The sequence below is a fragment of the Camellia sinensis genome, chromosome 4, assembly GCF_055761805.1.
Source record: "Camellia sinensis isolate YWXY chromosome 4, ASM5576180v1, whole genome shotgun sequence".
Lineage (NCBI taxonomy): Eukaryota > Viridiplantae > Streptophyta > Magnoliopsida > Ericales > Theaceae > Camellia > Camellia sinensis.
In genome coordinates, this window is record NC_138964.1 from 195,809,687 (window position 1) to 195,832,795 (window position 23,109).

At 30.5% G+C, this 23,109-nt stretch overlaps 2 protein-coding genes across 7 annotated transcripts; one reads left to right on the forward strand and one right to left on the reverse strand.

The window, feature by feature from the left end:
• Positions 1-8,295: 8,295 nt before the first annotated feature.
• Positions 8,296-16,780, reverse strand: LOC114264726 (uncharacterized). 6 transcript variants are annotated; one of them, XM_082867274.1, is made up of 10 exons: positions 16,187-16,780; positions 14,758-14,820; positions 14,103-14,187; positions 13,932-14,003; positions 13,574-13,646; positions 13,359-13,410; positions 12,082-12,197; positions 11,925-11,994; positions 8,649-8,734; positions 8,296-8,527 (listed from the first exon to the last, which is right to left on the reverse strand). In XM_082867274.1, the coding sequence occupies exons 1-10, from the start codon at positions 16,508-16,510 to the stop codon at positions 8,482-8,484; spliced, it is 987 nt and encodes a 328-aa protein (XP_082723400.1). In that variant the 5' UTR covers positions 16,511-16,780; the 3' UTR covers positions 8,296-8,481. The 6 variants fall into 6 exon arrangements, with proteins under 6 accessions (XP_082723400.1, XP_082723399.1, XP_082723398.1 ...); XM_082867273.1 differs by having other exon boundaries at positions 13,574-13,649; XM_082867272.1 differs by having other exon boundaries at positions 12,082-12,194; positions 16,187-16,675.
• Positions 16,781-20,231: 3,451 nt separating this feature from the next.
• Positions 20,232-22,516, forward strand: LOC114264725 (protein IRX15-LIKE). The gene is made up of 2 exons (XM_028205419.2): positions 20,232-21,000; positions 21,892-22,516. Exons 1-2 carry the CDS (start codon positions 20,576-20,578, stop codon positions 22,394-22,396), a joined length of 930 nt encoding a protein of 309 aa, XP_028061220.2. The 5' UTR covers positions 20,232-20,575; the 3' UTR covers positions 22,397-22,516.
• Positions 22,517-23,109: the final 593 nt, after the last annotated feature.

Here is a 23,109-nt window from a genome sequence, read left to right on the forward strand (position 1 = left end):
GCCATAAAATAATGACAATTAGCCCAAAATATTAATTTATATTATATAGTTTATAGGTTTCAACTGCTTCATTATGTGTCTCCTTTGGATTCAAGTTGATTATGTTTACAAATTGACAAGGTAATGAATAGACCCAAGGACCCAATTGGGTTAAGATTCAATTTCGTATTTTATCAACGTGTAAATTACAAATAAACTCCTTGAATTTTGTTTAAAGTATAAATTATTTTTATAATTTGAAAAATTACAAATACCTTTATGTTAATATTTTTTATTTAACATAATTAATTAAAAAAATAAAATTTATAATTATTTTCTTATACAATAATAAAATTACCTAAATTATTAATTGAAACATATTTCTAACATCATTAAAAACTGTGAATTGACTTGATAATTTATTAATAAAAATGACGATTTGTTATAATATTAGAAATCTCAAGAGGTAAAATGTAATTTCCAAAATCATATGGGACGATTTGTATTTTAATCAAATCTCAGAGAATGTATTTGTAATTTATCCTTTATCAACAAAACATACTTTTTTTATTAGAATATATTACTTTTATTTAAAATTATAAATTACATTATTTTAAACTAATAACAAATATGTTTTATTCATAAATTTTTAAAATATGTGAATACCACCAAACTCAATTGAAAAACAAAGAGTAGGACTATTTTAAATGTTAAGACTTTTCTTTTGCAAAAATTACAATTTAGTAATATTTTTATGAAATAATTATAAATTCATAAAAATATCAAGATTTTAATTATTAATATTTATAAAATTCATCACTCATCTGAAATTATTTTTAAAAACTTTCACTGAATTATAATTTTTTAAAAATTTTTAATGTGCTCATATATTGATGATGATGATGCTAAGTTGAGTCACCTGAACATCTTTTTTCCTGCAGGGCTGCAAGGTAGGTCAACAACGTTAGCCCTATACGACTAGAAAATTAGTCAGTCATTCTGATGCCTAAAGTAATAAACAAATAAATATCTAAACAAAATATAAGCCCAATGTAGAAGATGAGTTTGAATTTGTTACATTTGAAAATCTCTTATACAGTAAATCTAGTTGGTGCGTTGGCAAGATGGTTTTCAGGTTTTTTTGACTATTTTAGTCACAAAAAATAAAATAGGCTATTTTAGCCATAACAAACAAAACATCACATCCAACCCATAATCATTACATTCTTCTCTCACAAAAAAAGCCAAAAAAGCCAAAAAGCCAAAAAGCCCTTCCCAAACCAAGCTTTTTAGCCCAGGCTAAAATAGCCAAAAAAGCCAAAAAGTCAAAAAGCCAACCCACTTCCCAAACGGAGGCTCAGTGATATAAATTGGTCATTTCATATGACACAAGTTGAGAAGAATACATATACCAAAAAAAAACTAAATTGATTATGTATAAATAATTATATAATCAAATCACATCAGTATTATAATAAATTGACGGCCTCTTTTTAAAAATATATATGTCATATAGAAGAAAAATAAATAAATTGATGGTATAACAATCAATATTAGATTAATTTAATTTTTTATATGAATAATTTTTTCAATTCATTATATAAGATAATAGTTTAGATCACTGAAATAAGTTTAAGTTAGGCCTCGTTTGACAAACATCTATTTTAGTCTTAAAATTAAAAAGTTATTAAAAAAAGCTAAAAAACTTCAGTAATAAATTATACCAAAAAAAAAAAATCAAAAAATTCTTTTTATCTCTATTTTTTTGCACGTTTTTTCATAAAAAATCAAAATATCATCTCAAATATATTAGTTTTTTATCTCATATTTTAGTCAAAAAATTTAAAAAATTATTAAAATAGGATATTTTGAAACGAGATCTAATCTCATAATAAATTAATTTTAACATAAAATTAAAATATTTCACTTTAATAAATTAATTTTTTTATATTATAAAATCACTCTTGAGAATTGGACTCCCCGTGAGTTCCTTTTTTTATTCCGAATAAAGATTGAGAGCTCTAATTTTAAAAATTTAAAGAAAACTCTAGTGATGTAATAAGGAGTAGGGTCTATATGTGATGTGATGTGTGTGTTTATATTTTTATTTATTTATTTTTTCTCTTGCTACATTATTACAACTCTTTTTAGAGCTCTAAAATTAAAATTCTCCATCATTATTATTTTTACCCTATATTTTTAGTAAGGTTAGATTACTTCCTAGATCCAACCTCTACCCGTCAATCTCGGACTAGGAAGATCACGATCTTCGTGTTGTGTTATTTTATTATGTTCGAATTATCTTCACATTAACTTTAACTCATTTGTTGTTGTTATATCAATTTTTGTCGGTATTCAGTTTCATGTTGTGTTAACACTTGCAAAGTAAATTTTTTTTACCATTAACTAAAAACATCAAGTTTATGAAGAAGAAAAAAAAAATTATAGGTTAAATTTAATAAAATTAATATCTATTAGATGAAATTATTCTTAAGAATATTTGATTTTGACTTCATTCGATTTTCTTAATTTGTAAAAACTATATATCCTATTAGCATATTTTTTTACTAGATTAACTCAAATAGTAGATAAGAAAATATTGTTTTCTTCAATTAAAAACGAAAACAAGATCTATATTAGCTTTAAAAATTATGTTTGACATACTTTTTAATAATTTAGATGTAGTTACATAAGAGATTCAAAAATTTCACGACACCAATTAGTGGAAATAATATTAAAGTACATAACTAACTTTTTATTAAAAAAGTTATTCGTGTCAACTTTATATTATGCATATTCAACACTAATCTGACATGTTTAATAATCGAACTATCGAATCGTGTTATATATGTGTTCATGTCGAAAAATGATAAATCTTAACTTACTAATTTTATGTACATTCGAATCATGTTATCGTGTTACATCTCAATTGGCTGGGTTGTTCTTACATTTTTTTCACTCCAGACCCAATATACCAGTATCCAAATCTTGGTTCTCAAATTTAGTCACCATAGGATTGTTATTACTTATTTAAAAAGAAAAAAAAGAAAAGAAAAGAAATATGTAGTTTGATATGTAAAAATTCTTAACACAATTATGAAGATGATCAATTATTGTAAGATTGTTTCACTGTAATGGTAACAACCAATCTTCAATAATGATTGATCAAAGTTCTTGTTTTCTATGCTTTAGGTTGATGTTAGGTACACCATAGGTGGGGCCTTAGAGAAATAACTTGTCCCTTAAATATATAAGCCGAAGAGCAGTGAACACAATGCAGGTACCAAATTTAATCTGAAATTGTCTTATAAATTTCAATTTATTTAAAATTGAGTTAAAATTGATTGGATATTGATAGGCATTTAAATTCATTTACACATATTACTTGATCCCGCCAATTGCTCAAGTGATCATGGAGAGGATGTTTAGATGTCAAGATGAGTGTGAGTTCATATTTGAATCTATGGAAACATGTTAGCTTGTATTGTTATCTAACTAATTAACATATTAATCGATATCTTATTCAAAAAAAGAAAAAGAAAAGAAGGGGGCATGACTTCGTTCACCACCATCACAAAAAATTAAGAACGAAATTATTTTTAAGCGGTGAAATATTTTGGTTACTAAAAGTGTAATTATTATATTTTTAAAAACGAATTTGGACATTTAATGATAAATTACTATTATTTTGAAATCCAATTTTTATTTCAAAAATAAATCTTTTTGGCAAAAACTTAGCTTAGTTAAAAGCAAAGCTATGAGTTTTTATAATTGAGCCATTTTGGATTAGACATTTTCACCCAAATCTAACAACTTTGATTAGTAGGACTAACAAATTTTGGAGGCTTAATACGTAATTGTAATGTAACCTCATAGCTATGGAAAAATTATTGGATGGTCTAGAAATATCATATGTTCTCATTTTTCACCAATTAATTATTTTAATTATATTATTATATTAAATGTCAAGTCGTTCTATTATTTTTCATACCTTAACGCAAAACCGTGAATTATACTCCTTCTACTAATTACAATACTTTTAATAACGCTCGATCATGTCTCAATACCACCGAACAACTTACGATAGTCTCACCTAATTTGATGCGTAACGACTTATGGAGAAATCGCATCAAGTAATCCCTCTTTAACACATGGCATCTCCATATGACTTGCTTTGTTTCCGAACTTTACAAGTATAATTTTGTAAATGCTCAAAAAAAGAAACACAAAGTAATACTTGACATTGAAAGGATATAAGATTAACTTTTAAGATTATAACTTTTTAGATTATTAATTTTAAAAATAATTCGTAATAATTAAAAAAAAAAAAAAAGTTAAATTTATTTGGTTAAAGAAGTTGTCACATAATTTTTTTGTTAAGCAAATATTCAGAATGTTCTCAAAATTAAAATTAAGACAAATTAGATAAGAGCTCTTTTGTCCATATATATTTAAGAGTTTCAAATAAAATAAAAAGGTTACAAATTAAAATTTAAGAAAATTCTACTGTTTTTTACCAAATAACTTGAAATAGTTAAATAAATTATAATTTACAATTACAACTAAACACTATTAATCAACCTCAAAGGTGACTCAATCATTAGGTCACTCAGACCATTGCCTAAGTCTTAAAAGAAAATTTAAAAAAACAAATATTCTTATTGTCAAAGATCTCAATTTTTTAAAGACTAAATTATTTTAATATTTAATTTGAAATCTTCAAAAATCTTAAACCGCTGCTCAATGGGTGCTCAAAAAACAACATAAACAAACACTAGCATTATCAATGGCCATGGATCTTTGCTATAATAGACCATTATACCAAGTAGTAAACCATTATGTGGAGTGAGTGTGTGAGTGAGTAAGGTGTATTTGACTTTTAAGGCCAATTTTATACCTTCACAATGGTTTTGAAGTCAAAAGTTATGAAACCAGAAGTCCATGCATGCATGGATGGGTTGATAAAATGTTCATGGCCAAGAAGATATTTTTTTGGTCAGTTATACTAGGTCTGGTCAGTTAAATAAAATAAATAAATAAATAAATATAACAAAACATGAGTTGTCAACCCTCATTCATGCATTTTTAACAAGATTTATTATAACAGATGATGTCATCTTGCATTGCACTACACAGAAAGAGAGAATGCGGGAGAGACACAGTAATTATATTATATAGTTTAGCCGTCCACAATAATTACTCATATGAGGCTAAAAGTCAAAAAATTAGGTGAAAAGAAAAATGTAGACTTCATTGTTGTTGACCTCTCATCCTATCAATGGTTAATCAATTTTATTTTGGAATTTTGTTTTATTTTTCTATCATTTTTATGTCCTTTTATATTAAAATTTATGTCAGCATTTAATTAAATTTTTACTTATATCTAATTAATAAAGTAAGACAGAAATATTTTTAGTTTCTACTCTCCAATTACTAATTTTTCAACTTGTAAGAAAATACAATAAACAAGTAGTCAATGTTCACATGAACTCAATCAAGTCCTAATAAAATTAACAAAAAGTATATAGGACCTACAAATAATAAATACATGTGAAATCCAATAACCTATGTATCTTGTGAAAAAAAAGAAAGAACTAGGAAGTTTATGTTTAACACTTTCCAATTAGCAAGAAGCCTTTAACAAGCCTCCCCAGATTGAGAATGGATATCTTGTGCCAAAGTCGTAATTGGCAATTGTGGGTTATTTCTTTGGGTTTCTTTCTTATTGACTACTTAACAAAAAAAAGAAAAAGAGTTCTATTTGAAAATTAATCACATAATCAGACACAACAATCTCACATGAAGGTAAGACTCATAAGAAGATAAAATTCACTTCATATGAAAGGATTATGCACCATTTTGCGATCAGTTTCTGCATGGCGAGACATTTTCAAAAGAGTAGTTGGGAAGCATCATTGATCAATTGTTAGTGTTCCCAAAATCACTAATGCCTTCATCTAAAAGGATCTCTTAATTTTGGGCAATACTTTGCCAGAATTCTGAAACCACCCAATCATTTTCCAGCAATTCCAGTTCATTTCCAGGTTTCAAATTGTGCTGGTCACTTGTAACTCCAGGTTCATTGCCAGGGAGGAGGATTCAAAAAGTGCCCAATTCAGACTTTTTCAAAAAAGCACAAAAAGAGACCAATTCGCAGTAAAACAATGTAAGAACAGTGCCAGAAAAGTTTCAGTTTGCTAAAACAAGGGAGTCTCTTAGTACCTAAAAGGCGACACCGGGCTAACCTAGACTTGATCATATTTGAACTGCTGCTAACTTCTATGTTCTCCGTTCATTTTTTTTTTTTATTTTTTTTTCAAGATTAGCATTTAAAGTCTGTTTTCTTCTTCAATTTTGTTTAACCCCTCTTCTAGTATTTCTTAAGAGGGGAAAAAATTGTAAAAAAATTTGCACACCCCCACTTAATACCAAAAAAATAACCTCCACCCTATTAAACCCTAACCCTACCACCCACCACCGCCAACTCTACCCCCCCTCCCTAGCTTCGGCCGCTAGACCCTTCCTTCAGAACGACCCGCCCCGACCCCTGCAACCCTCACCCGCCACCCTTCATCACATTCTCCTTCCGATGGTAATGAAATCATGATGGAAAGATAGAAGATACAAAGGCAAGATAGACATTGCAAAGGTACTATAAATGTGGTGGTTGCAGGGTTAAAGGGGGCTACAGGGGTTGCGGTTGCAACGAAAGGGGAGGTTGGGTGTGCAGAGGGGTAGGAACTAATCCTGGCCGGCCGGAAGCATCTTCCTCTTCTACTGGCGTTGGCCCCCGGGCAGAACCCAGTCCCCCTTTGCCCCGGGTTGAAACCCCAGGGATTCGCCAGGAAGTAATATGGGGAGCATTGGAAGAAGAGCCGTGGCCCGATAATGCGACTCCGCAGGAGAATGCTCCAGAGGAAGCTCACCAAAGGGGGGAACTTCTTCGGTCAATACACACTCAAATAAAAGAGCTTGTTCGGATCCATTGTGAAAAAAAAACCCCTGTAATAGGGGGCTGTCCCGCTTTCCCAAGCAAGACGAAGTGTACGCCCAGGGGCAAGGAACTTGATGGGGGATTTGGAGATCTCTTCGGAGATGGATACAAGCTAGAGAGGGGTTAAAAGGGTGGTAACCAGACCTAGAAATGGGCAGGTGAGAGTGGCAGAGTTGGTGGTAATGGGTGGAATAAGGTTTGGGTTAGGATTTGAGAGTTTAAATGAAGACGAATTAAAATTTTATTATAGGGTCAAATTACAATAATAGTAATAATTTTTTGAGTTAATTACACTTTTTACCTTTATAATTTCACCCAAATTTTAATTTAGTCCCTCCACTTTAAATCAAATTGAAATCTAAAAATATTTACAATTGTTTCAAAATATTAATTTTAATCTTCAATTTTGATGGAATGACCAAATTAAAACTAAAATTATAATGCAAGAACCAAATTATTCAAATTAAAACTATAGGGATTAAAGTGAAATTTGAGTCAGACTCCAAGAGTAAAAAGTGTAATTAACCCTCTTTCTTTTTTAATAGTGGAGGGTCGAAAAAAATTCCTGGGGATATATTAGCAGCACCTAGGGCTACAAATGAACAAACCTGTTCATCAATAGACTCGAACACAGCTTGGTAAACGTTTGTTCGAACTAGATTCGTTAAATTTTTATTACGTTCAAGTTCGAGCTTGTTAAAATATTAATAAACAAGTCTAAACATGCTAAAACTCAACTCGTTAGCTCGACTCATTTAATATTTATTTACATAATAAAATAAATATATTATTTATATGTTAAATAATGTTTAAACATGTGTAAAAAAAAAAAATAGGATACATATGTTATTTATATATAAATAATAACTAACTATAGATAATATACTCATATAATAGTAGTTGTAGAAATTATTATTCTGGTAACATATTAGTTTTTCTTTTAGTATGTTTATATATATTGTATATATAATTGTATAATAAAAATTTTAATTATAATTTTAGTCTTATATACAAATATAAATTTATAGTTTCTTTGGCTCATTAAGGATCGTTAACACAAAAAAGCCAAAAAGTCACAAAAAAAAATCAAAAAGTCGACTTTTAACCAATTTTTCAAAACACCACCAAACCAACTCGACTCGAGCTTGGTTCATTAAAATTTTTATTGAGCTCGACTTGGATTTCAAACTCACTAAAATCTTAATAAATAAGCTCAAACATACTAAAACTCAACTCGGCTCGTTTGTAGCCTGGCAGCACCCAAATAAATAAAAATTTGAAAAAAAAAAAAAAAGTTGCTGCAAAAACATAGTAGAAGCAAATAATTTAAGACTTACCCTTCCCCTGGTATTAGATTCACGGGAAGCTAAAATCCAAACAGCTACAACAAGCATTCAACTAACCTATATCTCAGCATATAACCACGTACAAATGCAGATTCACTCAGATTCACTTGAGTGAAAATCGCACTGGAAGTTTCATCACCTTTCCCCATGATACACTTGCATTTACCTCGACTTCTTACTACGCATTCCCATCCGTGATTTTGCATACCTGAATTTCTCATTAAGCAAAAACTTTGATGACATAACCAACAGAAAATTCAAAGAAAAATGAGAGGGGGAGAAAAAAACAAAGGGTAAATAAAGAAGCTTAATGTGCTTCTGAAGGATACTCCAACCGCATGCCCTCACCAGGCGGCGATGAGTACAGAATTGTCCCTTGCAGATGATTCAGTGCTTCAGATGAACAGGCAGCATCCTGCACATAAATGCAGCAGTAATAAACTAGGAAAAACTCTATTCATACAAATAATAATAATAATAATACAAAAAAACACAAAAATGATGCAGCAATGTCATTTTTGTACATAAAACTAATATTCATGGGTTTTTTTGTTTTAAAATGAAAGGAATACATTAAGCCACATTATTCTGTATAAATTTTCTGTTTGTATATCGTTACTCCTATACTTATAATAGAGATTGCAAAAGAACCATAAATTGTTTTGCCTATTGCCTCAGCTATATGCAGAAAACTAAGTTGAAGGAAGTTTGCTTCTTGTGATGATATTATCAATTTCCTATTACGTACTATTCTCGAAAGTAAGCTTGGTTTCACAGGATGGATTTCTCTCACATTGAATTCAACAATTCTGTTTTCCATTTTTCTTTTTCGGAAAAGTCAATTTACCCCTTTCAGTTTGGCCTTTTGCACCTCACCTCCTTGACATTAAAAAATAGCCAAAATGACCTCACATAGTTTTGGCCCTTCTGTAATTTCAGTTTCCCTTGTCAATAGTTCCATCCAAATTGACTGAAATTATGTCCCGCACGCCTACTTTGAGGGGAAATTCTTTTTTCACACCCTTAATTAGCTCAGTACACATCTTTTCTCAATACACATCCTTATTAATTTGATTATTAACTAATTTTCTCAATCCACACACTTAAAGTTACAATTACACTCTTCACTTATAACCATTGTATACACACGTCTTTACCCTCCTTTCCCCACACTTTTATTGACCCTACTTCACATTTGTAGTTCCATCCACACAAAAGTGAAGACCAAAATCAGTGAAGTTTCCTCCATTGAAGACCTCTATTGAACCTCTAGTGAAAACCATTGAAAACCCTTCTTGAAGATAAGGAATTTTTTCATTTTATTATTACATTTATGTTTTTATCATTACATTTACCATTTTCAAATCTCGTGGCATAAAACCCTCCACCAAACAACCACCAAATAATCAAAAGAACAAAAACGCTTCAAATCCCATGCACAGGTTCATACCCAAAAGAACAAGCAACTACTAGCATTGCACACGTCAATATAAGTGAAACGCAGCCATAAGTCAGTCTTCAAATCCCAAAAAAACACCAGCAAAGCATTCCAAAACCAAAAAACACCACAAAACAAATCCAAAATAGAGATTAAAACAATATGAGAGATGTTTTGAGAGTATTATTTTGCAAGTAATAGGAGTATAGAGTGTATAACAAGCAATGTAACAACAATGCAAAAACTAGGGTTTATTTTTTTTACTCAAAAGGTATACATTGAGATTTTTTTATTCTTAAAAGATGTGTATAGAGAATTTTTTTATATAATATTATGAATGTTGCTAGATGTCTATTATGGTCATTTTTATTTAGGATATAATTGTTATTAAATTAATATTTCATTATGTGTGGAAATAGAATTTCCCTATTTTGAGAGTTGGCACATATATATATATATATATCCAAAAGTCAAATTTCAATGCAAAAAGACAATTATGTCCCTGTATTCTTATCCCTCTAATCAATGTGAAAACCCTAACCCGCAACCACCTCCAACATATTTTAATTACAAACTTAAATCTACAAGCATGCAAGAATCTAAAGGCAAATTCCATTTGGGCAGAGGTTATTTCCATGGTTTGAACAAACCATGTAAGGATCTACAAAAGCAAAAAACGAACAAAGAAAGAGAGAATAAAAAGATTCCCTAGGAGTAAAAAATATTTTAATTACAAACTTAAATCTACAAGCATGCAAGAATCTAAAGGCAATTCCATTTGGGGAGAGGTTATTTCCATGGTTTGAACAAACCATGTAAGAATCTACAAAAGCAAAAAACGAACAAAGAAAGAGAGAATAAAAAGATTCCCAAGGTAAAAGGATTGCAGGAGTAAAAACTAAAGGTAGCGTTTGGTTTGTGTTTAGAATTATGATTTGAGTGTGGAGTTGCATTTTGAGTTTGTGAATTTTGGAATTATAATTTGAAAAGAGAAAATTTATTTGGTTATGAGTTTTAAAAAGAGTTTTAAATTGTATTTTGAATTGAGTGTTGAATTTTTAAATTGAGTATTGAGTTTGTGAAAAATTATTTGATTATGAGTTTTGAAAAGAGTTTTCAAAACTTAATTAAAAAACTTATAACTCATAACCAAACACACAACTCAAAACTCTATTAAATAAAAAACTTATAACTTATAACCAAACACACAACTCAAAACTTTATTAAAGATTCTATTCAAAACTCATAATCAAACTCTTTTTAAAATTCAATTCACAAAAAATAATTATTGAAAAAAATATTTGTGAAAAAAAAAATTTTATTTAAAATTTTTTAAAAATTCCGAAAATATTTTTTATTTAAAATATTAAAAAATATATTATTATTTGTTAACAAAAATATTCAGCTAGTGCGTTAAAATTACTTTTAATTGTATATTTAGTTGGAAATATTATTTTAATTGTTTTGTTTAAAAATATTTTTTTATTTTTTAAAAATTACTGTGACAAATTAATTTTTATTTTAAATTTTTTTTTGTTAATTTTAAATAAATGTCCAAATAATTTGTCATTTTGGTCTCAAATTTTTTTTTATATTTATATTTAAAAAAATATCAAAAACAAATATAAATCTTTTTTTTTTTTTCAGATAACAGGTGCCAATTGCTAACCAAAAAAAAAAAAACCCACTGTTCAAGTCAACCGGCCGGACGTCTGAATAGACCCAAAAATTCAAAAATTGTTTAGGAGGATGTCTGGGCGGACGACCGGATAGACCAAAAATTCAAAAACTCTCTGATTTACCAAACATGTTTTCAAAATGTGTTTTGAAATTGATTTGGAATTATGATTTAAAAACTGTAATCAAACAGAGGATTGATTATTAGTGTGGAATCATGGTTTGAGAATCAAACCAAACACAGCGTAAATTCTTCTACAAAAGCATTGTAGGTAAATGATGAGACCCTAAACGTCTATTGAGTTTATAACAAATTTACTATCATCCAAAGAATTCTAAGTAGCATTTTTCATTTCACCATGCTGAATTAAAATCAATCCCAAAAATAAGGAAGATCCACCAGATATTGAAAAGCCATCATGACACTTCATACTACTACAAAAAAAATTGCAGCTTGGTTTTTTAACCTTCAATGACAGTAACAAAGTACCTGAAAATCAACAAATGCAACCGGAGTTCCATATGTGCTCTGCATCTTCAATTTTATAAATCCATGGCAACTGGGAAAGGACAAAAAGAAATAAAAAATTAAATTCCACGAGCTTCACATATTAGGAAAGTACATGATAAAAATAATTACTCCAAACCTTGAAAAGACTTGAATTAGCTCTTGCTCTGAACAAGTTGGCCCCAAATTTGCCACAAATAGTGTTGGACATGCATTAACATTTTGCGGAACATGAGGTGCAGAGTAGTTGTTTTGCTAATGTAGACAAAAATCCCAAAGAACTGAATTAGTGAATAAAGATTCAAGCATACCGGATAAACTATTTAACATGAGGAATTGGTTATGCAAATGCGAAAGGCCCAATAACAAGATCAATTAAAATGATGGATAATGATGCTATTGGAAAATACCATCTAGAAGTAGTGTGGGAGTCTATTGCATCCAGGTAATATAGTTTTCAAGTAGGTTTGTGGATCATCTTTAAAGAAGAATTGACTTTTGACAACCATAAATACTAGTATCCAAGGGGACAATGTTAAAATGGTTAGGATAAGAGCCATGGCGAATTTATTTTGTTTAATTTTCCAAATATCCCAAAATGGACAATTGAACTAGACTACAAAGGCAGGTGACTCCAAAACAGCCCAGAAAAATTAACCCAACAAGTGTGACGTATGAGGTACTTGCTTTCGCAAAGAATTAGTTTCATAGCTAAAGCTCTCATGTTGACATATTTAACAGATGGCTTGACAACCAACAACAACAGAACAAGTCTACAGAGTTCTTTAGAGTATTTGAGGGTAACTAGACCACTGTAATTAAAATAAAGCGGAGTCATAACATTAATTGATAACATAATCATTTTAGAAATTTGGTTAAAAATCCCTTCACCTAGTTTTCTAATGGGAGAAGAAAACACCCCAACAGTTTTTGATGGAAAAGGTCCATCAGTTTTAAAATTTTTATGGATAAGGTCCACAATCCACATTTATAATTTTTTTTACACTGATTTGCCTTGCAGCCTGTCTCATGATTCCCGAATATATAAGGTACTCAAAACAAAATAAATAGATGAGATGAAGAAAAAACAGGACTTAAAATAATTGGTCAGAATGAATTAATTCGGTCTCCTCTTTTGAAAGATATCGTTGGTCAAAATGCTCCCATGTACCAACGAACACACAAAAAGCTTCACCTTGAGAGGCATGAAAGCTTTCCAAATTCTTTTGTGGGAAGGAAAAGAAGGCACGCTCGGTTTATCAATGATCTTATCAAGAAAAACAAATCACAAATAGTTGATTCATACTTTGAAGAACAAATCATACAATCTCTTTGGAAGCAGAAAGAAATGGTATGAGAAACTTATAGAAGCTGAATTTAATTGAACCAAATATAAACCCAACAGTAAAGCCTTACAAAGGTTGCAGTGCTTGTCTCATTCACAGCTCTACCATCAAAGTTTGCATGACTGGATTACAAGGGGGGAAAAACAAGGAAAAATTAGATGAGATTCCATAGAATTGTTCTCTTGTAAGGCTGACAGTGTCCTCCAAATTCAGGGAAATGTGCTTATTCAGCTAGAAATAATCATTTCTAAGTAATAAAAATGGTCTTTAAGTAGTGCAGATGACCTTTGTGTAGATGGATAACCAATCGTGTTGTAAGCAGAATTACCAATTCCAGGCATGTGAACGTTGCCAACACCTGCTAGTGCCCAAGCGTGCAGAACATGTGCAATGTGAGCTTTTTAGAATAACGTGTTCACCAAGTGACTAACTACTAGTATTCAAAGCAACAGATCAGACAAACACCCACAACAATGTCAAGAAATTAAGGAACTGGTAAGAAGTAGGCTATGAGGATGCAAAATAGAGATCAAAACCTCATCTGTATTAAATAATCCAGTCAGAGGGGGTAAAACTAAAAGAAAAAATGTTTAGATAAAGAGCTCCTTATGGAACTCTGAACAGTTCAGGGCAGCCACCATACCAGGATCATGAATGCCCCTTGAAAATGCAGCAGATCCTTTACTTCTCTTCTCCGAGCCAGGTTTTTCATCATCTAATCAACAAGTTCACACAATTAAGGCCACCAACAGTTAACGAAAAGTAGAAACATAGGCAGCAGGAAGGCTGAATAAAAAAGTTCTAGTTGGCATACCAAATCTGGTGCGCTTAGACCTCGAGTTAGATTTTGCTAGATCAATGTATAAGGTGGATCCCTTCTCCAGGTCAAACACCATTCCCTGCAGAAAAGCATTTATGACCATAAGATTTAGTTATGCCTTTTCCACACAACGTACAAGGTTCTACAAATGTGAGCACCATAAAATCTCTACATCAGACCAATTTTTATTTCCCATACATACAAACTCAGGGCAATCCATCGAAAGCTCTCATATTCCACGGGTGGAGGACCAACCAATATCAAAGATGTTTTTCTCCCTAGGACCTAAGGCAAATGCGAGTTGTATGAGGGTGACATTAAGTATCATTGAATTTTTTAGAATATGTTTAGAATTGCCTTGTACTTGTGCATGACCTTCCCCGGTTTTACTTTGATAAGTAAAGCAAATTGTATTAAATGGGCATCAAAAGGGTATGCCTGCCATGTACCAAAAATTAACCCATACTAACCTATGCAAAAAAATAAAATAAAATGGGCACACATTTATTTTCTATTGTTGATAATAGAGCACTAAATAACCATAGCTTTTACAAAATAAGAAGTTGTTGTATACACAATATATATATATATATATATATTATAAGTAGCTATTTACAATATTTTCAAACGCGTGCAAAGATGTTCTTACATTCAGTGCCTGCATTGCTGCAATCGCTGACTGTTGATCCATAAATACAGCAAAAGCAAATGGCTGAGAACACCCAAGAGCATGTTAGATATCAGCAACTCATGAGAGAGAAATGGGACATACAAATTCTGATAGATATAGGAATTAGTTTTGCTCACAAACATGTAGAAAACTGTGAATAATAATAATCCCCAAATCATTATCAATATGGACCACTTCACGTAAAGCTTAACATCACTTATATCCCTTTAAAACCATGTAGAAGAAGGGGGACTTTAAGGGAATAAGGGATATAACAGTTGGGAAAGTAAGAGAATGTTTTGATGCAAAAAGAAGCATTTCCATGTAGCTCTTTTTACAAATCAATGTTGAACAGTTGTTCCATAAGCTTCAACTCAGTTCTTAGCAACTAGATATTATCCTTCAATAAAAGTTGTCAAGGTTCAAGAACCAGTTGGAACACAGTCATGTGTGTCTTGCTTATTACATTGTAAATAAATAATTCACTGTAGTTTGAAAACTTCATGAAAATCAAAATAGACAATTGGGTGTTAAAATTGAACTAATTGAAATTTTGATAGCGTTTGAATGTAAAAAGCACGAACACCTCTAAGAAGATGACGTGTTTGTGTTGTGTACACTCGTCAGACACTTTCCAGCACCTATAAAATACTCATCCAAAGGTGTACTATTTTTTTAATTTTTTAGACTCAAACACACTTCAAACACTTTGGGGACAAACATGTCAATCGCTCAAGCACACATAAAATTAATTATAAATTTGAACAAAATAACTTAAGATACAAAGATAAAAGAAAAAGAACGTAAATTTATATTAATTAGTGTTATGTTACATTTTTTATTATCTTAATATAACATATTCATATATATAACGCATAATAAATATATAACTATACATTTGTGTGTGCCCTCATGTGTTGTGTCTTATATTTTAAAAAAATGACTGTGTTAGTGTATCTATGTGGTATCATATGTCTATGCTTGCCATTTGGAGTATCACAATTTAGCTAAAAAAACACAATTCTTAAGAATAAAATCAATATTTCCGGATACAATTAGCCCTTCTCTGGCAAATTCAAGGAAACTAAAGAACAGAAAATATGTACTGATAAAGCCAACGAATAGATTTACCCACTTGAAGCATTTCATTTTCTATTGTTATCTAAAAATCTTTTCAAATGAAACCCTCTGGGAACCCATGACAGAATCTCCTTTTTTGTTTTCTTTTTCTATATCGAAAAAGGCGGTTTTGGTATGAAAAAATAGTATTATGTTGCTTTCTCTCAATTTCTTCTCATTTCACCCCATTTCACTCCTCTTTCCTAATATCCAAACAACAACAAGTGATATGAACAAACAAACAAACAAACACATTTCTGTAACATATGGAGAATGAAAAAGTGAGTACCAGTGAAGAAGCGTTAGGGCTACGGAGGTGAGAAGATTCGTAGCCAGGGAACTCCCGAAAGAGGTTGTAGATTTCGCGAGCCTTGACATCTTCGGGAAGCCCCGCTACGAATAGTGTCCGAACCTGATCGTGCGATGACTGTGAATACGGTGGAGGAGCGTAGGAGGCGAATGGGGGGGGTTGGGGGTGGAATAGCTGGGGCAGGTGGTAATGTTGCTCAGCCACCGCCGGCGGCGGCGGTGGCGGAGGAGGGTGGTAGTATGGGTAGCGAGGATCGTGGGGGAGGCCTGACTGAGGTGGGTAGTATGCCGCCATGTCGTCCATGGATGATGGATCTCCAACACGGTGGCGTTGCTGTCAAGCCCTAGGCCAAATTGATTTGACAGTGTGCTTGCTTGCCTACGGTTTTACGGTGTGGATGTGGACACCGGAGACGAGAGTAGAGAGATGGAACGCAATCTGGGTCTATTTTTTGTAAAGTTCAAATCTGATCGGGGTAATGTCGGATCAATCTTTATTTTTATTTATTTTTATTATTATTTTTTTAATGAATGACTGATATACAATGGATCCAGCTTCTCATATGTTGAGATTAAAACTTGACTCGTTTAGGCCGGCTTATAAGTCTATTTTTGAGTCTCATTTTAATAATTTGCACCGTTGGATATATAGAACTCGTCAAATACTATATTTTTGTACAAAATTATATTAATCGGATATCGATAGATATTTGATCGGATCCGATTTTGTATTAAAACAATGAATGATGAAAAAATAAACGGTTGGAAGAATTCTTATCCGATCAAATAGCTATCGATATCCAATCAACTTGATTTTTTGCAAGGATATAGTGCTCAACGAGTTCTACACATTAAACAGTTTGAATTATTAAAACGGGCTCCAAAAATGAACCCATGGGCTAGACTGGATGAATCTAGTCTTGATCTTAATATGAAACAAGCTAGACCCTATACAATAAGGATATGGTGGGATTTATTACGAGATCCGTTTTAATGATTTGAATTGTTAACTTTATTAAGTATTTTATGTATTTGATTTACACCAAAAATTAAGTCAATAGGATAATTATATTCAATTTATTATATTTGTCACCGAAAAATGAATGGTGTATTTTAAAAAAGAATTGTCGTCTATTTTTTTTATTGACAAATGCAATAAATTACATAAGTTATGATTATTGAATTGACTTAATTTTTTTTCGTAAATAAAATACACAAAATGATCAACAAAATATACGTTTTAGACTATTGAAAACGAGACTCGTACTGAGTTTTACATTCCCGAAGGGGCTTCAGGTTCTATACATAAAGCTTCTATAAAATAAATTATTCATATAATCAAAACAAAATTCATGATGAATCCTAAATATTTGAGAAAGTTTTTTAAAAAATAATTTTCAAAAACAATTCTTCAAACAATTTTTTGTATTTTAGAATAAATAAAAACAGAAAGCGAAAATAAAAACGCAATCAAACATATCAAATATTTATTAAAAAAATAAATTATACTTGCTTCAAAATGTTATTCAAAAACTCATTTGTATGTAAAAATTATGGTGTAGATTTAAATTTTTTTGTTGTGGAGCTAAAATCACAATGAACCTTGTTCCTAAATATTAAATTCAATAAATTTTTCCAAGTAAATTTTTCAAGTGAGTATCATTCATTATGTTTGTTTCCAGTTTTTTGAAAATATTTTTTAAAAAATTTCTTTCTTATTTTTCGTATTTTTTTTATTTTTACTAATTTTTTTAATATTTTAAATAATTTTTTTAATTTTAGACACACCTAACATAACATAAATACACTTAAAAAATATAATTTTCGTGAAAAAATTAATTCACTAAATACCAAAAATATAAAATAAAAAATACGAAAAGTCAATATATTTTTCATATTTTTGTGCATTTATTAGTTTTTTAGAATATTTTTTCACAAATACTTAACTTTTTAGATACATCTAAGTAAGGTTCATCTAAAAAAGTAAAAAAAAAAAGAATAAAATTTTAAAAATATTTTCTAAACAAAAAAATACAAAAAATAAAAAATTCATTTTCAGAAAGCTGAATTTTTCTAATTCATAAGAATAGTACATGCCCATAAAAATTATCTTAAATGGTACTTGAAAAGTATTTTTTTTTCAAATTACAATCATTTTAAGTATAATTCATATTTTATCAAAATAAAATTTATATAATACATATCATTTTTGGGTGACAAAAATTGATAGCAGAAATAGTATAATGAAACGACTTTTGATTTGTAACAGCACATAACAAGCCCAATCAGCCAACATAACTATATTCGTATATTAATATAGTTTTGAGTTGTCAAACTATATACATAACCTTCACTTCGTAAATCTCATAATTGCATTTTTGGAACCCCACTTTCAAAAACTAGTAGTTGTAGTTGATTTGTCTCTATCAGAAGTACTTGTTTACACATATTTTTAGCGAAGGGGTTACGTAGGAATCAAAAGATGAAGCGAACAAGGAAAAGCGACTCTCGGCCTGTAATTAGTTACCGGGTCGCTCGCTACAACCTTACCAAATACCTTTCCCCCTTCCACCAGCTCCACTCTCCAACTACCCCCCTTCCTTCTCTGTGTCTTGCATCGAAACCCACAACAAAAAAAATTAAATTCAGCCCAATTTTAACACTAACAAGTTCCTTGAGAAGAGGGTATCGGTTATTTTATATGTACAGTGGAATCCACATATTTAATGAATTTCTTTTGTTATTTATGCGTTCATGCACTTAAAGTTTTTCACTGTTGATTGGTTTTGACAACAAGATGTATCTATTTATGCTAATATTTGGAGAAACAATATCGAGCCGTAATAATTTGTGATTGGTTGATTTGTATGCTCTTGGCATGCAATAATTTTTACAACAATGCTAGGTAGCTCAAAATTTTGTGGCTCAAATGGCTCAAATCACTCAAAACGACGTCGTTTTGACAGATTTTGAGTGTAAAACGACGTAGTTTTGACAGATTTGAGCCATTTGAGCCACAAAATTTTGGGCTACCAAACGTTTTCCTAATTTTTAAAGCAAAGAGTGTATTAAAATCAATAATGCTATCATCTTATGTGTCAATATAATATTGGTATAATGAATCTCATCCCCCTATATTTAATGCAATGTTAACACTTGAAATAATAAAAATATAGTATAATATTATACGTATCATGTTAAAATTACTTTAAAAATAATATGAATGTTGAATCATGAGCACACAAATACATTCAAACTGATAGAAGCGTTGAATAGTAATAAATAGAATTGTAATATATGAAGTCAGTGTGGATTATGAGTTCGAATCTTATAAAGTATTTGGTTCTCTTGATATCACTCCAAAATCTGTGTGCCTAATAATTATTTCATATATGTGAGATGAGATATTTATATGTTATCGAGAGTTAGACGGACAAAGTTTTTATGTCTTCAAAAGTCACACGATTACGTAACTCTTTGCATTTCAGGATGAACAAGATGTGATTGTGTAGCTCCAAGAGCGTTGGAAAAATGCCATCAAAGAGAATAGATACATGTGGGATGAGAGATTATTGTGAAGTGATTTATGAGTTCAAATCTCATAAAATACTTGACTTTCTTGAGTGACCTTAAAAATAAATTATTGTACAGCATGTGTGGACGAGATATTACAGCTATGTTTGATTTCATTCTCTGGAATTTTTTTTAAAAATATATATATAAATTAATTTGACAAAAATAAATATCAAAAATATATTTTTAAAATTATTTTTGCCCTCTAAAAAGATAAAATTATGTAAAAATAATAAATACTTTTTATGTTTTATATTTTATATTTTTCACCAAATTAACTTTTAAATTTTTTAAAAACAATTTTAAAATAAATTTCTTAAAACCAAACTAAACGTAACGTTTCCAAAGATTAGATAGGCTCATAACTCATAGGAGAGTTCCTTTGTTTAGGAGTAGGGGACCCCATGTAATTGTGCAATTCTTTAAATACTGATGAGAATGGAATAACTTACTCGCATCGGATGCCCTGGTAATAAATATATATATATATATATATATATATATATTATAAATATATATAAAAAAAATAAAAAATAAAAAAAATAAAGGGATAAGTCCAAGTCAAACTTTGTCCCCCAGCTTGCGCATGTTAGTCCAATATGGTTGGGTTCTCACAATCACAACATAGTATATTAGCTGCTAATGTTATGTAACCTTCATATTTACTACTGCCTATTCCTTGCATCACCTGTTTGTTTACTCCAACCCTCTTTAAAATCATACCCTCTCTCTCTCAACCCTCTCAGGGACTTTCTTTAACCATCCCAACTCTCTCTCTCTCTCTCTCTCTCTAAAAATGAAGAACAATATTGGAAACAACACAAAGCTAATCCTCCTCCACCCCTACATCCAAAAACAAGGCAGCTCAAACCGCCTATACCTTCTAGCCTTCATTTCATTCTTCACATTAGCCTTCCTTCTAACCCTAATCTACACCAGAGACTCCATAGCCACCACCGTCACAGCTGCCGCCACCTCAGTCGCCACCGCCACCACAAACACACCGCCACTGTCGAAAGCCGTCGTGAAGGCACTCCTCCACTATGCCTCCACCTCCAACACCACCGAAGGCATGTCCTACACCGACATGAAACCCATCTCCGACGTCCTCCGCCAGTGCTCCTCCCCCTGCAACTTCCTCGTCTTCGGCCTTACCCCCGAAACTCTCCTCTGGAAAGCACTCAACCACCATGGCCGCACCGTCTTCATCGATGAAAACCGGTAGGGATGGAGAGATGGAAATTTAAAAAAAAAAAAAATTCTATATTTTATTTATTTATTTATTTTACTTTATTATGTGATTAGAGTTATTATTTAAAGTTAGAATCTTTCGTTTACTTTTTATTTATATTTAAGTTTTTTTATTTTATTTGTTTCCTGTTCTACCGTAATTAGATTACTTGCTTTAAAATAATGATTTATATTTTTTAATAAAATAAATTATACTTTTCACTTTTATAATTTGATTTAAATTTTATTTTGCTCTCTATTATTTTAATTTAAACAATTTAATCCTTAATTATATTTTAAATCCAATTTTAATTTCGTTCTTCTATCCAAATTTCCTTTAATTTATTTTTATTTTTTTTTTGTGACAACTATTCCAAAATTGTTAATTTTATCTTCCAACTTAAACAGAATGACAAATTAAAACTAGGTTTAAAGTAAATGAACCAAATTGTTTAGTTTGAAAGAATAAAGACCAAACTAAAATTTGAATCAAAATACAATGATTAAAAGTGTAATTTATTCTTTTTAATATTTTTATTTTCTTTTAGATCTCATTTATTTTAAGAATTATCTTTAATTATAAAAAATTATTGTAAACTTAATTTTAAAATCAATACAATTTTTTTTTAAAAAAAAAATCTCTTCACTATAGTTTTAGCTAGGACTATTTTGAGAAAATGGTTAAAAGTCATCTTCTAACTTTTAATTCATCTCTCATATTTTTTTAAAAAAAAATAAAAAAAATAAAAAACTAACTTTTAACCATCTTCTTAAAATAACTCCGAATAATATTTTAGCATTTAATTGATTCATAAAAAGATGGTAGTAATATTCTCGGTACATATACAAATTATGTTGTTCACATTTTGTTCATTCTATCAGGTACTATGCGGCGTACATGGAGGAAAAGCACCCGGAGATCGAGGCATACGACGTGCAATACACGACAAAGATGAGCGAAATGAAGGAGCTGATAGCAACAGTGAGAGAACAAGTGCGGAATGAGTGCAGGCCAGTGCAGAACCTTCTGTTCTCGGACTGCAAGCTCGGCCTAAACGACCTTCCGAACCAATTATACGAAATAGACTGGGATGTCATACTAGTTGATGGGCCGAGAGGTTACTGGCCAGACGCACCTGGGCGTATGGCGGCAATCTTCACCGCCAGCGTACTCGCGAGGAGCAAAAAGGGTAACGGCGGAGCCAAGACACATGTTTTTGTGCATGATTTTAATAGGGAGGTGGATAGGGTTACTAGTGATGAGTTTTTGTGCAAAGAAAATTTGGTGAAGTCATCAAAGGACATGCTTGGCCACTTCGTTGTGGAGAGAATGGATGAGAATAGCTTCCAATTCTGTAAGAGCCATACGACGTCGTTGTCGTCATGATCATCACCTTCATTAATTATCTTGATCGTTTTGTCTTATTTTATATATGTTCATATATCATTTGTAATCGGTACTGTGGTCAAATTATACAAAGAGTTCGATTTTATTATTTATCATCAATTTGGTTTTTTGGCTTTATTTTTTTTAAGGTTGTGGGGTTGAAAATGTAATTATAATGTCTTTGGCAATGGTAAATCTCTCCAATAAGAGAAGAGAATTATTCAATTTTCAAAGGAGACATTGACAAGCTTGTGCTAGGGAAGGTGTCATATCTTGTCAATACTATTAATAATTGGAGTAATGCTACATGAAATTTGGGCTAAAAAAAACTTAAAACTAAAACATCCAATCATATTATTTTTTTAATATTTTTTTATATATCTTTTTATAAAAAATAAAAAAAATATTAATTAGAATAGTCTATTCTTAAAAACAAGCTTAATATATTCACCTAAATAAGTGATATTTTTTTAAATTACAATTTATAATTTTTTCAACTTATTTAAAACTCTTAAATAATTATAAACAAATTAGTCCCATCTCTTTTACTTTAATTTAACTTTTGAAGGCATCATAGATATTTGCACTATTAAAAAATTGTGTGCAAACTTATCTAACCAAATATATTTTACTTTTTTTAACAGAATATGAAAAGTTTCACTAAAATGATTTTTAATTTATTTTAAATCTATTAAGCTAATAATCATTAAAAC

Excerpts from the sequence above, each read along its gene's own strand:
- LOC114264725 (XM_028205419.2), top strand. The coding sequence starts at position 20,576 with ATGAAGAACAATATTGGAAACAACACAAAGCTAATCCTCCTCCACCCC. Across the intron at positions 21,001-21,891 it reads GTCTTCATCGATGAAAACCG|GTACTATGCGGCGTACATGG; the intron begins GTAGGGATGGAG and ends TCATTCTATCAG.
- LOC114264726 (XM_082867273.1), bottom strand. The coding sequence starts at position 16,510 with ATGGACGACATGGCGGCATACTACCCACCTCAGTCAGGCCTCCCCCAC. Across the intron at positions 13,650-13,931 it reads AAGGGGCATTCATGATCCTG|CAGGTGTTGGCAACGTTCAC; the intron begins GTATGGTGGCTG and ends CTTGGGCACTAG. Across the intron at positions 8,735-11,924 it reads TTGCATTTGTTGATTTTCAG|GATGCTGCCTGTTCATCTGA; the intron begins GTACTTTGTTAC and ends ATTTATGTGCAG.